We start from the raw sequence: 16263 nt of genomic DNA, 5'->3' as shown, positions 1-16263 counted from the left end.
ACTTTTCTAACCCAAAATTAAGAAATCTAAGTGGAGCTTAGCAAGTGTAGGGGGGGAAGGGATCAAAGCGCTGCAGAATCGCTTTGATTCCTGCTTTCTCCCTTCGTGCTAAGGGAGATAGTGAGATAAAATGATAATCGATTAGGTAGGCATGCTATGAAGGTCTGGCCAGGTTTCCCCTCCCCCCCCCCCAAGAACTATACCAATTCATCAAAATGAAATCGGAAGTGACTGGAAGATCATGTTTCCTTAAAAACTTCTAGATTTAAAAAACAACCCAATATTTGCCAAAAGAAAGTGTAGGGACTGCCAGGATGGGGGGGGGGGCTTGCACAGTCATTCATGGTGCGATTTAGAGAAGAAGGGTAACTACCTAGAAATGTTGGATAGCTCAGTGGTTTAATTATCTGCCTGAGGAGCCAGAGGCTGGGAGTTCAGTTCCACACTGGGCCTCTTTGATGGGGGCCGGACTCGATCCATAGGGTCTCTTCCAGCTCTGAAGGCAGGGTTGCCACTTTCTGGAAAGTCAGGGAAATTGAAATTAGTCAGGGAAAGTCAGGGAAGCTGTGATTAAAATATATTCAAGCAGTGGATTTTTGACCTGCTGTTGCAAGAGCATGATCTGTTCCTGTGGCAACTAGAATACAGAAGTAGCAGAATACAAGTACAGTGGTGCCTCACTTAACGATTGCCCCGCATTACGATGAATCCACTTTACGACTATCTTTTTGCGATCGCAAAACGATGGTCTAAATGGGGGAATTTCGCTTAGCGATGATCGGTTCCCTGCTTCAGGAACCGATTTTCGCTTTATGACGATCAAAAACAGCTGATCGCCGGGTTTCCAAAATGGCCGCCGGGTGCTTAAAATGGCTCCCCGCTGTGCTTAGGGATGGATTCCTCGCTATACAGGCAGCGAAAATGGCCACCGTATGGAGGATCTTCATTGGACGGTGAGTTTTTACCCCATTGAAACACATTGAACAGGTTTCAATGGTTTTTTTTTATTTCGCTTTACTATGTTTTCGCTTAACGGCGATTTTCCTGGAAGGGATTATCGTCATTAAGCGAGGCACCACTGTAAAACTTAATGATTCCCTTTCCCAGTTCCACCTTTTCCTCAGCTCCATCCTCAGCAACCATCCTAATGTGTTTGTTGAGCCCTGTCCCTGCATGATTTCCAAGGTCTGCCTGTAGCATTTGCAAAGCAAGGCTAGTTCACACGTTTAGCAAGATACAAACTTTAAACATCAGTTTTCATCTCTACCTGCTAGTACTGCATTTAACTTGCATATAAAGATAAGCATGTTTTGGGGTCATTTTTGTGTATAAAATGGGCATTTTGTCTCCTGCTAAACCCAGCACTGGGTTGCAAATGAGTTTTGCTGCTGTTGGATTTCACATTCAACTAGCACTTTCTACTCTGCACCATGCAAAGTAAATTTCTGAAATGTGATTGCTTGTTCCTGCTGGAATTTACAGTTACCAGCTCTCTCACCCTCTTCCCTGACTTCTCCATGCATAAAGGTTGCAAGTGAGGGTTGTCTGCTTCTCTAGATTGCAGAAATGGTCTGCAGGCATTTAAACTCCACCTTTCTTGCTTCTGATCTGCTCCCTGGAAGCAAAAAGTGAAAGTGAAACTTTTCCAGCTTTGGTAAGTTCCTACTTGACCGAAAACAAATCTGCTGACATCTTGGTGTCAGGCAAGTAGTTCTGTGTATGACTATCTGAAACCACATTTTAAGATGGCTTCTAAGAGGACATGTTCTAAGAGGAGATGTTCTAACGATTATTGGCTTCAGCTCTGCTCTCAGATACAGATAGCAGCGGACACAGGTAACATCAAGGGAATGTATGATGGGATCAAGCAGGCTTTAGGTCCAATACAGAAGAAATCTGCTCCTTTGAAGTCTGCTACAAGTGTGATCATCCAGTACCGAGCACAGCAGATGGAACGCTGGGAGCAGCACTATGAGCTATACAGTGGGGTCTCGACTTAACTTAATCCGTATTGGAAGGCAGTTCTCAGGTCGAAAAGTTCTTAAGTCGAATCTGCATTTCCCATAGGAATGCACTGAAAACCATTTAATCCGTATCTGCTCATTTCGTCCATAGAAACTAATGGGAAGCTGCTATTCCGCCTTCTGCCACTAGACGGGGATATTTTTTTTCTTTTTTCCTTTTAACCTAAGATGACTTAGCTTTAAAAAAGGGGGGGGAAAAAGAGTTCGTAACTCGAATCTAAGTTCGTAAGTCGAGTCCATATACAGTGGTGCCTCGCTTAGCGAGCGCACCGTATAATGACGAATCCGTATAGCGATCCCCTTTTTCGGGATCGCTATATGGAGCACCCAATCGCCGCACTCGCATTGCGACGATTGGGGAGTCCGGCGGCCATTTTGGAGCCGCGTTTGGCGGCTCCAAAATGGGCGCCGGATGACCCGAAATGGCCTCGCGCGGTGTTTTCACCCCCTCGGCAAGCGAGGGGAGGGCGCGAAAATGCGGTGCGGGGCCATTTTGGGTCCGTTTTGAAGCCGCAAAACAGCTGTTTTGCGGCTTCAAAACGGCCGCGGATGACCCGAAATGGCCCCGCGCAGCGTTTTCGCGCCCTCCCCTCGCTTGCCGAGGGCGCGAAAATGGCTGCCCGGGGCCAGGAAACTTCTCTAAGTGGGAAGTTTAGGGCCGATTTGGAACGCATTAAATGAAGTTTAATGCGTTCCAATGGCTTTTTACTTCCCGCTTAGCGAAGATTTCACATAGCGAAGGTTAATCCGCAACGGATTAACCTTGCTATGCGGGGCACCACTGTATTCCTATGAGAGCGGTTCGTAAGTCGAAACGTTCGTATGTCGAGCCGTTCGTAAGTCGAGACCCCACTGTATTCCAGAGAGAATGTAGTAACCCAAGAGGCATTAAATAACATTGAGTGCTTACCTGTCTTGGAAGAGTTGGACAGCGAACCTACTTCAGCAGAAATAAAAACGGCCTTGTATTCTGTTGCCTCCGGCAAGGCACCTGGAAAGGATAACATCCCTGTTGAAGTGCTGTAAAGAAACCATCACCACCGAACTGTATGAAATCTTTCATCTTTGCTGGAGCGAAGGTGGAGTACCACAGGACATGAAGGATGCAAACATCATCACATTGTATAAGAACAAAGGAGAAAAGGGCGACTGCAATAACTCCCCTGGCATCTCTCTTCTCAGCGTTGTAGGGAAGCTGCTTGCCCGTGTTGTGCTGAAGAGACTCCAGGTGCTTGCAGACAGTCTATCCAGAATCAGCCTTGTCTGTTTTTTGATGATAGTTGCATTGCACTATTACTACATCAACATGCCCGTGTTACATGCAATTAGGTGCACGTCTGAAATTCCAGAAAGTCAACAGGAATCCATTTAAGCTTTTTTCATCTTGTTTCTTGCTAGTTTGGGGCTGATTTCTCATCTATACAGGATTCACTGCCCTAGAACAGAATGTTGGTGTAGCTGAACACAGAGCCAAGATGAACCTAAGAAAATGGAAGGTTTGCACCAACACAATCCTTTGTGAGTGTGCAGAAGAACAGGCATTTTCTCACCTGTGGCAGTGTACTCTACACACCTCAATATGTGCCGTGAAAATGCTGCCTGCCTGAAATGCTCTTGACATTGCCCATCACTGGGAGAAAATTATCTGTTAACTAAATGTACTGTCATGTTTCTGAAAAAAAGGAAAGAAGGTCTGATGAATCTAAATAAGCTTTTTAAAAAAACTATTTTTTGTTCAGAAATGTCTGTCTAGCTTGGGCTTTAAAAAAAGCCCTGTTATATTGAGAAGAAATTGTGTGTGTCTGATTCCCTTTTCGGCTAGGGTTTAATGCTGAGACAAGGCTGAGATGTTGACTAAGGAGGAAGTGAGCCGCTAATACCACTCTGTGGCCAGCTATAAAGTGAGGAGCTTGGCCATAACTATGGGTCACCAACTTAATGTTTTTTTCCAAGGGCACAAAACGATCAAGTAGACTGAAATCTAGAAGTAAATCTAATGAATTCGGGGATGGGGCATATTCCTGGTTGCATTCACTTCCCATTTCTTTTTTTAAAAAAATAAGCCTGCTTTTCCTTTTTTGGGGTGGGGGAGGGACACACTCTCCTCTTCCTTGAAAGAGGTAGGAACTAGTGCAATGGGGACACCCTGATTTTTGCATGGGGCAGAATGCAACTTGAACAAATTTGCTACTGAACAGCAGCCCAGATCTGTACACAACTTGCCTTTACGGCTTGAGCCAAATGTCCCTGCCGCCCTCCTCCCCAAGGGTCTGTGTGTAAGTCCCATTTCGAGCCGAAGCAATGAACGCGTGAGAAGACCATCACAGATCTGACATCGTAGTAGACAGCTTTACTAGGTGGAAACCGAACGATGTACACCTAGGTGTGAAACCAGCTCCTGGAACAAAGAATGTTGAAATGGGTGTTGCGAAATACATCGGATTAGAATATTCAGAGGGCTGACAACAGAAAATGAAGGTCTCCGCTGATTCACACATGTGGCACATGCCTCATGTTGCCATTTCCAATGATAATAAAGACTCATGTCAATTGTGACTTGTCGCAATTGTGGGACCAGCAACAATGCCCCTGCCCTTGAGAGTGAGCTCTCTGCTTCCCGAAGAATCAGAGAGAGTCCCACTCTGCAGTTTATGGACTGGGGCGTTGGTGTTGGTGGTGGACGGTGCCCCCAAGACCGCAGGCTGAGTGGCCATGGCGGAGATGGGATTTAAAGGGGTGAGTGAGGCGGGAGAGGAGGGCTGTTGGGCTGACAACATGGATTGGGAGGCATCTGAGGCCCAAGAGGTGGTGCCATTGCCAGAGCAATCAATAGTCAGCTGGAGACTTTGCCACCGTGATCCTGATACTGGACGTTGGGTTGAACTGCTGGTGCCCACCTGAGGAGGCTGCCCAGGTTCACCAAGACGAAGCCAGGCAATGAGAGGCTCAGAAGCTCAAGAACCAAAGATGGGCACGCCACCGGCAGAGGATGCAGCAGGAGCAAGCGGCACTGCAGCAGAGACCTCCCAGCCAGCCTCCCCATGGCCAACTCTATGCCCTTCCTCTTGTACTTCCTCTTCATTCTGCACCAGCGACACCAGGGAGGCCAGCCAGGTTGGGTAGAGTTTGCCTTTGCCTCTCAAGGGGATCACCACTCCTGTGGGGCGGCTGCTGTCAGTGGGGGCTGTGGAGGGACAGTGGGGGAAGGAGCCTTTGGTACTCACCTCTAGAGACACCCAACTGTGTGCATGTATAACACCCATGTTGTGACACTCTGTGCCTGGCACACCTGAAGGGTCTCCTACAACTAGGAGAGGAGATGGGGGCTCTGTTCCTCCCAGTGAACACCTTTCTAAGGGATTTCCCTCCCCAAAAATACTTTGGGAGGGAAATCTATTCCCTGGCACCCTAAAGTGCTTAAGTTCTGTTGCTTGGCTCCGTTGGCCCTTTAAGAAGTTACATTACTCTAAGAAAGAGATTGTGTCTGCGAGTACTCGTCATTATGGAGGGGGGCACTGGGGGGGGCTGCTCACAACAACCCTTTTCAGAATTTTTGAGGTAGAGAATATTTAGAAGTGCATTACCATTCTCTTCCTCTAGGGGGGAGACCTGGGACTGTGCAGCTTGCCCAAGGCCACCCAGGCTGGCTCTTCTCCCTGGAAGCCCAGTGGGGAATCAAACTCCTAACCTGTGGCTCTGCTGCCAATTGCCTAATGCACTGAGCTATCCAGCCAGTTCTTTAGTGAACAGTTCTATAGAGGAGCTATCCAGGTCTATAGAGCCTATGTCCTGAGCACACTCCTGTCCTGCAGTGAGTCCTGGACCCTTTGTGCACGTCAGGAGAGGAAGTTGAACACCTTCCAGATGTGTTGTCTCCGATGCATTTTTGGTATCAAACCCTGACATCTGAGCAGGCGTTACGTCACGGCCTCTCCCAATTTGAAGAGACTCTTGTCCAGCAGGCCAAGGCAAAGAGGCAGTCCCGGAAGCAGCCAAATCAGAGAGCTGAACAGGGGGCAGATTGTATTTGCCTTCAGTGTGGAAGGGATGGTCACTCTCGAATTGGTCTTCTCAGCCACACCAGATGCTGTTCCAAGACCTCCGTACAGAGCATGCTAGTCTCTTGAGACTGAAGGATGCCTAATCTGAAATCCAGCCAGTTACTCTCCACTGATTATAAACCTCCTTGTCTAGTCATGTAGTAAGTCTTTTCTTCACCCCAGCTATCTTACTTATCCATAGGTCTGCATCTTTGTAGTTGAACCCAGTGTGTGAACTGCGGAGTTGTGAGTGCTTGCAGCCAGCAGCCGTCTACCTCTGGTGAACCCTTGTGACTTGTGATCGCAGCAGTTCAGTGGTGCAACATAAAATTAATATGTTGGTTGTACTCATCCCTATGAACACTATTCTGAGTTGAGAAAAATTGTTTCGGAACACCGTCTCTCAAATATCTGAGCTACTATCATGACTGGCAACCGTGGTATCTGAAATAGTCTGGGAGGTGTGATCCAGGAAAAGTTATTTCCCCCATCTCTGACAGTGTAGATCCAGGATCAGGGCTGTTTGCCTGGAGGGACACCATTTTATGCCAACAGAGATCTGTGAAGCCAAAGCAGGCCTTATTTCTCCCTTGCGCCTGGTTCTTTCCTCCCTCCCACCACCCTCTGGCCGGAACACACAGCAGACTAAAAATTCTTCAGCTACAAAGGTACGCCTATTTGCATTGACTCCAGTCGCTCTACAGCCTGTCCAGCCCTCTTCCTCCCCGCCCTCCTCCCCCCATCTCTTTTTTTCCCCCAGTAACCTGCTCTCTTTCTCCATCTGACTGTGTGCTTTGTAGGCTGGTGCGTCTCTCCCTTTCTAGCCAAGAAGTCTCTTGAAGTGGAAGGGACACATTCAGGAGTGGAAAATCCAAAAGCCGGAGGAGAACACCATCTCTGGAACCTAGAGAAAGCAGGACAGGAGACGTTGCCTGTTTCTTTCTGAGCTGAGAAGTCAAAGGAGACCGGGATGGTTGGATTGTCAGCCCTTGGATTACTTTTTCTCTTGCAACTTTTGGCCTCCTCCTCAGCTCAGGTAAGGATTTTGGCCTTTCAGCGAGGTAAAGCTGGGCCGGCTATGGCACTCTGGACATGGACATCAGCACCATCTTCTGGAATGAACATCCACAGTCCTCTCTCTCTCTCTCTCTCTCTCTCTCTCTCTCTCTCTCTCTCTCCCTCTCTCTCTCTCTCAGAACTATCGCTCTTGGTACACAAGACTGCAAGGCAATGAATGAGGCTGATCAAAACCAGTGAGATTTGCTTCTAGGAAAGTCTGGGAAACACTGCTGGATAAGACCAGATTCTTAAAAATGAATTAATTTGTGGTATTCATCATCGGACAAACACAGATCAGCTGAAGAACGAGAGTGTTTTCTTTCAGAACCTGTAACTGGGCAGCACACTCTTATCTCTAGTGATTTTGACTGTAGATGCAGATCAGGAGTACTTTGCTCTGTTTTTATTTGTGTTTGTTTTATACTGATGTATGAATAGGAGGTATTTATTTATTTATTTATTTATTTATTTATTTATTTATTTATTTATTTATTTATTTATTTATTTGATTTATATACCACCCATCTGGCAGCCAAGGCTGCTCTGGGCGGTTCACATCAAATAACGAAAAAAGGTACTTAATTAATGAGCCGTATTGCACAGGAGTTGCGTTAAATTTAAGATTTTCACAACTCATCAACTGATTTTCTTCTTCTTCTTCTTCTTTGGAAAAAAAATGGAGGAGGACTCAGTAGGGGAAAAGGTGCCTGGAGAGAAACCGTTTTTGTTTAATCTGGAAGCGTTACGTTTCACAGTGAACAAAAACTCCAGTGTTCTGACTTCTCAGCTTCTCCGGTGATGTGTGCTCTCCCGCGCCCTCCACTTCCCATCTATCCTTCCACTTTAAATTCAAGTTCAAGAGGAATGTAGCTTTTCATTGAGACCCTCACCCAACAGTATTATTGCAATATTGCACCCTACAAGGGTTGCTAATGATGGAGACATTATAGGGATCCTTTTCTTTGTAAAAGTTTTCCTGCAGCCAGGTTTAGGAATCTGGAGTTGCTCCTTCTCAGCCATGAGCAAACTTGAAGGTACAATGAAACCGTTGTTGCTCACAGGCAGGCCATAGCTCTCTGGGGGCTTGCTTTTTCCGCACAGAAAAACATTTACAGAGTTTCTCCCCACCACCGTAAAGCAGAAAAATCAAACACAGTGTGCATTCAGAGCATGACTTTAGCCGTGCAAAATTCATTGCAACTCACTGGAAATGAAAGACGTGGTTTTGCTTCTAAGACAAGCTACTCATTATGGTAGCTTTAGGTGTGTTTCCCCGCTACCCACCCAATATATCATTAGAAGATTGTTATTGAAGTCTGTAAAACTGTAAGATCCAGAGACAGTTTAAATGTGCAAATAGGACATTTTGGATTCATGCATACAGAATTTTTTTTTTCTGCATTGCAAACTCTGTTCTTTTCTACAAAGCAAGGAGCCCATTGACCTATTAGTTGAAGTGTGGGAGAAAGGACAGGCTTCAAAGCTGTTGAAGCATAGGTCTGAGACTTTAAAAATAGAAAGACCATAGTAGTGTTCGCATGAGAAATGGAAATCATGCGCTTCATGAAACAGACCTCGGTTCCAATTCATACGCAAACAACTCTCTTAGGTTTTCCAGAGTAAACAACTACATATCTCAGAAGGCGGTGTGTGCTATCAAGTTGATGATGACTTATGGCAACTCTAAGAGGTTTTCCCCAGTTTGTGAGATAGGAGGAGTGGTTTTGCCATTTTCACCATCCGGCACGTTTCCATGAATAAACAGGGATTCAAACCCATGTCTCCAGAGTTCTAGTCCGATGTTCTCTTCACTATAGTAAACTAGGAGAAGGACTTATATCTACTGTTGCAATTAAGATGGGGGAAAAATACGATCTATTCAGAGCCAGGAAGAAGATCAAATCAATATCTCATGAGTTCTAGCAGGTTGGGTGGCTATACAGGAATTTTTTCCCCCCATGAATGACTAAAGGAGGGGATAAGGCAAGGTCTGGATTTTTGGTGGAAGAGCTTGTTTTCAAGCATGAGGTTGGCTTCCAAAACGTGTTCTCCAAAAGGACAAAAGGGATGTCCTATAAGCTTCCCTTAAAATCTGAGCTCATCTTGGAAAAGTTGCAGTGACTTGTAGCCCCAAAAGTAACTTTTCCAAATTCTAGATCGGTGTCCTTTGAGCTATTGGCTAGAAGATCTAAAATCCCCTCGGCAGCTGCCCCACACGGGGAATCTGAAATCCCCCCCCCATCCCAGTAACATCCAGTCTTTTACCGATGGATCATCGCGTGGATTTCCATGTGTTTTATCAGATGCAAGATGACCCTTTTTCCTCTTCGCTTCACAGAGACCAGGGCCACGCGGCCCTCCCGGACCACGGGGACCCCCAGGAACGCCTGGCAAGGATGGCATTGATGTAAGTACTGAGCAGCCCAGGGCCATACCATGCTGGAAGAAGAGGGGGTGGAGCTGTGGTTGGGGAGACCAACAGAGCAAATAGAACAGCTGGTGGGGTTTTTTTTTGGAAGGTCTTGTACATTATCGTATAGAAGGTCTTGTACATTATCGTCTTTCATTTATCCTTTGGGGCAGAAACTTACCAAACTTTTCCTCAAGCCACTAACACTGGAGGTAATTTAAAAGACACCTTCTGATCAAGGAAACTTTCATTGCAGGAAAATGGGTGCCGGCTTCTGCTGGACTGGTCCAAACACTGAGATAAACAGTTCTTTAAAAATCAGCCTTGGATATTTGTTAATAATTACGTTACGGGATGGATTTTCAAGGGAGCACCTTGTTAACCTTTGGGACAAGATTTTGAAGTATCTCAGGCTTATGGCAGGTTTCACAAAGAGCTGGATCTAAATGGCAAGCATTTTTATGGCACTGTGGGTTGTAGCATCATAAAACAATGTCTATCCTGTTTCATCTACTTTTCATGCACGTTTTCTTAAAAAAATGGCGAAAATCACCTGGGAGAGAATTAGTCCCAGCAAGTTGGTTACATTTTGCACTGGGATACCTTTGTTCGAATTAACAGAGGCATGCCTGGTTGTGTTATAACAATTCTTCCTCTAAGTATATGCACAATTTAGTGCAAGAGATGGTTAAACGCACTTAACAAAACTAGCAAGCATACTTTATCGTGAAAATGACAATTTAAAATCATTAGACGTAGGCAGAATGGAGAACCTACAGGGGATGTGTGTCTGCGACTGAAAATGGCAGCCTTTCACTTTTAGATAATAATCTTAGATCCTAAAACTGCAAAACTGGAAGGGACCTTGGGGATCATCAAGTCCAACCCCTGTCGGGAAGGCACAGTGTGGAATTGAACTCCTAACTTTTGGCTCTGCACCCACAGACCTAAACCATTGAGCTCTCCAGCCGTTCAAGACAGGAGGGAGCACATTAAAATTGTGGGACTTTTTTTCCCCTCAAGCCACTAACACTGGAGGCCATTAACACTGGGAGCACATTAAAATTGTGGGACATTACAAGGTTAGGATCCAGTGGGGCCGCTACACTAGAGGAGACATGTCCCCCAACAGCTCTGAAATTTTGCTGGGGCAGCACCTGGCTCTGGGCTGGATTCAGGGGCTGGAAACTGAGGACAGTGATTGGAGATTAGAGTCTGAGCTCAGAATTTGCATTTTAAAAGGGATTTATTATAGTACTTATTATTACTCGGGTGCCATTATTTTTGCTTTGATTACATAAGTACTCACACATTTTATGGTCCTTGCTCAGAATGGCTGTAACTACATGTTTGGGAAAACCCAAAGGGAAATTACTGTGACTTTTGTTGGTGCACACAATGCAGGACCCCGTGCAGTTTTTAAATGACATCAATGTCCATTTTTAAAAATTGAATCAGGGCTTCGATTGCTAGCTTGCCAGGGCTGGGAGGCTTGATATGCTGCTGCAACGGTTCCCCCAGGCAAGAATGGTATCGCTCGCTGGCTAGTGCCTGGGACACTTTCCTAGCTACCAGGCTGGTGACCTTTGCTCTTGCCAGTAGGGCAGCTTCAGGGCCTACGGTTTTGTCGCACATCAAGCAGACGAGGACTCCGCTACCCCTACCCTGGTGCTGTCAGTAGGAGCAGGAATCACATTAAAACAGGATGTGTAAAACAGGTGGTTCTGTACTCTTTGAAAATAATCCACAATAAAAAGGTTACTGCGTGTTGTCTACAAATGTGTAGTTCCCGTTAACCAGGAAAAAAACTGTAATTAAATACTCTTGGCTTCCCTCTAGTGACCAGTTTTGATGCTGCATCTTGCAAGCCATTACTAAAACACAAAACAGAACTGAATGTTTCCCTTGCCAGCTAGGATTAATACAAGAATAGCATAAAACCAGAAACATTCCTGTGGAAACGGCTTTTTAAAAGTCCTTAAAATAGTATTTGGAAGTAAACAAGATACAATAGTCACTCATACCTAAATAATAATGTTACGCACCCACCCTTTTTTTCTTTTTACTGTACCTTTCTCAACGGTGCTGGAAACCATACAACTGTAAAAGTCAAGAGGTACTTTGAAACTCCAAGCCAAAGATGGAAAAACAAAGAAGCAGATTAGACAATACCACAAACGCTCCCATTACTTAAAAAAATCAGCAAGCTAGAACCCCTGCAAAATCTGGTAATATTGTTGCCTTTGGTGGACTACAACATCCACAATCCCCACAATCCACTGGCTAGGGGATTCTGAGAAGTGTGTGTCCCCCAAAAGTAATTTTTTAAAAAGGCTGAGACCCAGAATGAATTCTTCCAATCAAATTTTAGTTTCACATTTCCCACTAAAAGTAGACGTACTTTATAACTTAGTGTCAATCCCAGAAAGTTTTGGACAACCCATGCTTTTAAAAAAAGAAAAAGAAAAGAAAATCAGGTGCACTTGACATGACTTAACAAGGTAATTGCTTCACTGCTATGAATAGAAGTGCTATACTGTCAATCAGATGGGGACAAATTTAACGAACTTCGGAGATTATAATGTGTCTGTGATTTTGTTTCTTCTAAGTCTACTTTGTTAAAAATTTTAAAATATTGCTATTTTATCAGAATTGAATATAGATCTCAAGAGAATAATTAAACATTTTTTAAAAAAATATTACTGGAAGTTTTTAATGGCTATCAATTATCAGACACTGGTCAAGATCCGACTTTGAGCCATTTATTGATTTAATAATGAAACCGGGACTGTTCCCAAGAATTAGAAAATTCTGGAACTCGGCCATAGTTGATTCTTTCTTGGAAATGGGGGCATGTATTCTGTCATGGGGAGATCTAGATTTAGTCATGAAATTTCTGTCATTCAAATCCAATGACCCCCATGTCGTTGTACGCCTCCGTTTCTATGTTGTATTCTGCTTTATAACACACACTGACACACATGTTTACTTCCATTTTTAAATGATTGTTGTTTTTCTTTAGGAATATAAGCAGACTATGCTATAGCAGAGGTTCAAGGCAGAAACCTCCTAGCTCTTGCCTCTACTACTGAGTTTATAAGAAACCACTTGAAATTATGAGAAATAAGTAGTGAATGGTGTGTGCATGGGTAACTGCTCATGGGTAACACGGAATTGCAGCTGGCTCAAATGGAAGCAACTACATAGCTGACTGGGATAGCACGCAGAAACTACATTATTCTAGTTTGAAATGATGTGCAGTCCTCTTCTGATTCATGCTCAAGGTGCTGGTGGTGACGTTTACAGCCCTATGCAGCCTGACAACTTCATATTTAACACCTATTCCTACATATACCTGCCTAATCTTGCTGGAAAACTCAGCTCCCGTGTCCCACAACTGAGACCAATATGTTATTTAGAGAAATAGGACAGGGCCTGGAAGCCAAATGAGACCAATGTTAGCCTCATTTTGGCATCCATTTAAAACTTACATCTATAACCAGCTTCTGGAAACACGGTGATTATGGATTGGGTTTGACCTAGGGGATGGTGGACGTCCATGTATCATTTTAGCATGTTGAATGATTTTATAATATTGCTGTTGTATCATGGTCTTCACTGTCTTTTATTATATATTTAGGGGGAGCCTGGCCCACCTGGTTTACCTGGCCCAGCAGTAAGTACCTATTTCATTCATGCTGTCTAGGGGGGAATGGGACAAGGAACAAACAGAAGTACCATCAGGTAAGGCAAACAAGAATGAAGTTGGGAGCAGAGATGTCGAACCAGAACTTATAAGGTCAAAGCACTTAAAATGTTTGGAACATGGTTGGGATATTTATTTATTTATTTATTTATTTATTTGATTTATACCCCGCTCATCTGGTCAAATCGACCACTCTGATATGACTTCATTCTCCTCAGGCTTCCTTCTTCCCTCGGAGCTTACTCACAATTCTTACAGGACCTGGGAGAGGAATGTTGTTGCATTTCGTCTTCATTGTAATGCAAGGTGTTTGACGGCAGAGTAGTCTTGAATAGGGAGTTAAAAGCCATTACCTTTACAAAAGACCCACACCTCAGTTTTTGATATGAAATGATCCTGCTGTCTACTTTTTTGGGGGGGTATCCTTATATAGGAGGGTGGCTCTGAGAAATGTTTTGATGGGGTCTTGTATTTCCAAATGTACCACTACGTTAAGAAAGAGGAGACAAAAAAAAAGCTGAGGAACAAATTTCTGGTGAAGGAGAGATACTTCGCAGTATACATATGTTTTTAGAGAGAAGGACATAAGGGAAGAATTGGAAGCCTCAAGCTCGTAAACCGATGAGGAATGAACAAAGGAACGGAACACAAAGCTGTGGAGAGATCAGCCATTTCTTACTCTTCTATGCCACCAATATTGGGGCTTGTTAATGTGCTCTTTCCAGAGTTCATTGGGCTTCATCTCCCATCCCATTGCAACTCCAACAATATCTGGAGAGACATCTCCCACCTCTAAGGAAGAGAGAGATCCAGAATGCCAAGGATTCTGGAAAGTCTTAGCTCGGATGTCCCCAGTCTGTGCCCTGGTATATTGGGCTACAGCTCACATCAACACCATCCCAAAGAGCCAGTGGCTGTGCTGTCTGGGGATGAAGGGGATTTTAGTCCAACACATTTGGAAAATACCATGTTTGGGGAACACTAGCCTAGGTGAAGGTCCCTGGTGGTCTGGAGTAGGACAGATCAGGACGACAGTTTCTGGCAAAGGGCGAACAGACCTCAAGAAGGAACCTCTCGGTGTGTTGCATGGTGTGAGGGTTCGTATGTGTGGGCTGTCTTTTCTTCAATAAACGGACGAGACTCTTGAGGAACATCAAACGGTAACGTGTTTATTTCAACCTTAACATCATCAGTAACTATGCCCATGAAGGGATTCAAGGACGTTTGGAGACCAAGGTTCGGTTTGGAAGGAGTCCATAAACTATGTACAAACGGGTTAGAGTTCTCTGGATTCCAGGGCCCTGTTGAAGGCGGCACAGGTTCTGGTCCAGGGTTCACTTCTTCGTCCAGGGGTATTAAGGGTAGGGTCTCCTCGTCTCCACTCCAGCCGTCCCAAGAGGATCCTTCTTCTACTGTGAAGCCCCAGGGGCCGGGTAACCCCCCAGCTTCCTCAACTCGGCCTGGTGGAGCCGATATGCCATTGGCGCTTGCGTTCCAATTCTCTGGCAACCGCCTCTCTCTCCTCTCGCAGTTTCCTGCGCCACTCTTTCGCCTCTGTCTCTCCCCAGTAAGACGGGCGAGGTTTCAGCCCCAGTTGGCGACGCCTTTCTGCCTCTTCATGGGGTACTCTCACCTGCTCCCACTTGTGGGTCCAGGGGTCCTCCATCCAGACCCACTCCCAACCCCCCGGGATATCTCTCGGCTTCCCCCTTATATCCCCCATCCCCGCTTCTATCTCCTCCCCTCTTTTTCCCGCCTGAATCCGTCCCGTTTCGCGGGTAATCTTTAACCCCTTCACTTCCTCCTCTAGGTCCCGGGTATCTACCCCCTTGTTCAGGGTAAGGTTCCGCCGCATTCTGTTCCCCAATCAGGGGTTTCCACTCCTTTCTCCTCCCGTCGCGGTGGGAATGGGGGGGGGAAGTCTGGGTTTGGCTGCTATTCTTCGGGAGCAGCGGCACTCCAACCATGGCTTCCACTTTGGGAGCCTCACACATGGTTAGAGCAGAATGTTTGCAAACAGAAGCCAACAGCGGGGGACTATCCTGCGCCCATAGTTTAGCAAAGAGGTGCAGCCTACAGGGGAATGCATTAGTGGCATATGGTAAGCATTTAAGTGGCCACCACATATTTCCTGAATATTTGAATCCACAGTAAATCAAATTAAATGAAATAGTGTCCTTGGGCCTGGGGTTTAAAGAAAATGGGCTTGCATACTATTACCAAAACATAGAAGAGGTATTATAATATATTTTTTGGAGAGCAACTCCAAGAATACCTGGCCATGCTAGCTCAGGGATTCTGGGAGTTGTAGTACAAAAAAAGTAATATTTTCAAGCTCCGGCTTAGTGTCATTTATAACTTGAGTGTTTCTGTTGCCTGAGTGTATAATGTCATTTAATATTATTAAATGTTTAGGTATAAATGAATTTATTCCAAACACTTCTGTTTTGTAGGCTGTTGATCCAAGGCCAGAAGAAAATGTTCATGCTGTATTCATGCATCCTCATGTTATATCTCTGCCATTGTTATATTAACAGTGCCTGCCTATTACTCTGGTTTAGGGCCCGAAAGGAGCACCAGGGAAGCGTGGGAAACCTGGAGATCCAGGATTACCTGGACTTCCAGGAGTGGATGTAAGTATAAAACCTTTCTGTCTTCTCTCTTCCGCCCCCACTTGTGGGAATATGTTCCATGGTGCTTTCTTGATAGATTCACGCTGCATTCCCAGCTTAAATCAGCGGTGGTTGTGGACTCCAATTCCAGGGGTGGTTTAAATCCACTCCACGTTTTAGTGTGTTCTTTACAGGAATGATTGAAAATGCTGAACCTATACTGAGCATATGGTTCAGCACATTGGACAGCTCCTGCAAAGTGGAGGAAGCCACCGAGGCCTACCTAGCTCTCTCCATCTGTTGTCCCCATCTGTCTACCCTCTGGACTGGTTCTCACGAGTGTTAGCATAAAGGAGAAGTAAATGAGAGATCTGGGAGGCTGAAACATGGGCCAGCGTTCAGGGAAATACAG

General features: G+C 45.1%; 1 protein-coding gene across 1 annotated transcript in view; it reads left to right on the top strand.

Moving 5' to 3' along the window:
• The first annotated feature begins 6713 nt into the window (after positions 1-6713).
• COL9A3 (collagen type IX alpha 3 chain) overlaps positions 6714-16263 on the top strand; it is a 61595-nt gene continuing 52045 nt past the window's right edge. The window contains exons 1-5 of the mRNA XM_020804633.3: positions 6714-6732; positions 6865-7100; positions 9462-9530; positions 13174-13209; positions 15801-15872. Of these exons, the coding sequence (XP_020660292.3) occupies positions 7035-7100; positions 9462-9530; positions 13174-13209; positions 15801-15872 (243 nt within the window). The 5' untranslated portion in view covers positions 6714-6732; positions 6865-7034. The remainder of the gene's footprint in view (positions 6733-6864; positions 7101-9461; positions 9531-13173; positions 13210-15800; positions 15873-16263) is intronic.

The sequence above is a fragment of the Pogona vitticeps genome, chromosome 4, assembly GCF_051106095.1.
Source record: "Pogona vitticeps strain Pit_001003342236 chromosome 4, PviZW2.1, whole genome shotgun sequence".
Classification (NCBI taxonomy): domain Eukaryota; kingdom Metazoa; phylum Chordata; class Lepidosauria; order Squamata; family Agamidae; genus Pogona; species Pogona vitticeps.
The sequence above is the reverse complement of the archived record's forward strand: the minus strand, read 5'-3'. Positions and strand labels throughout refer to the sequence as shown.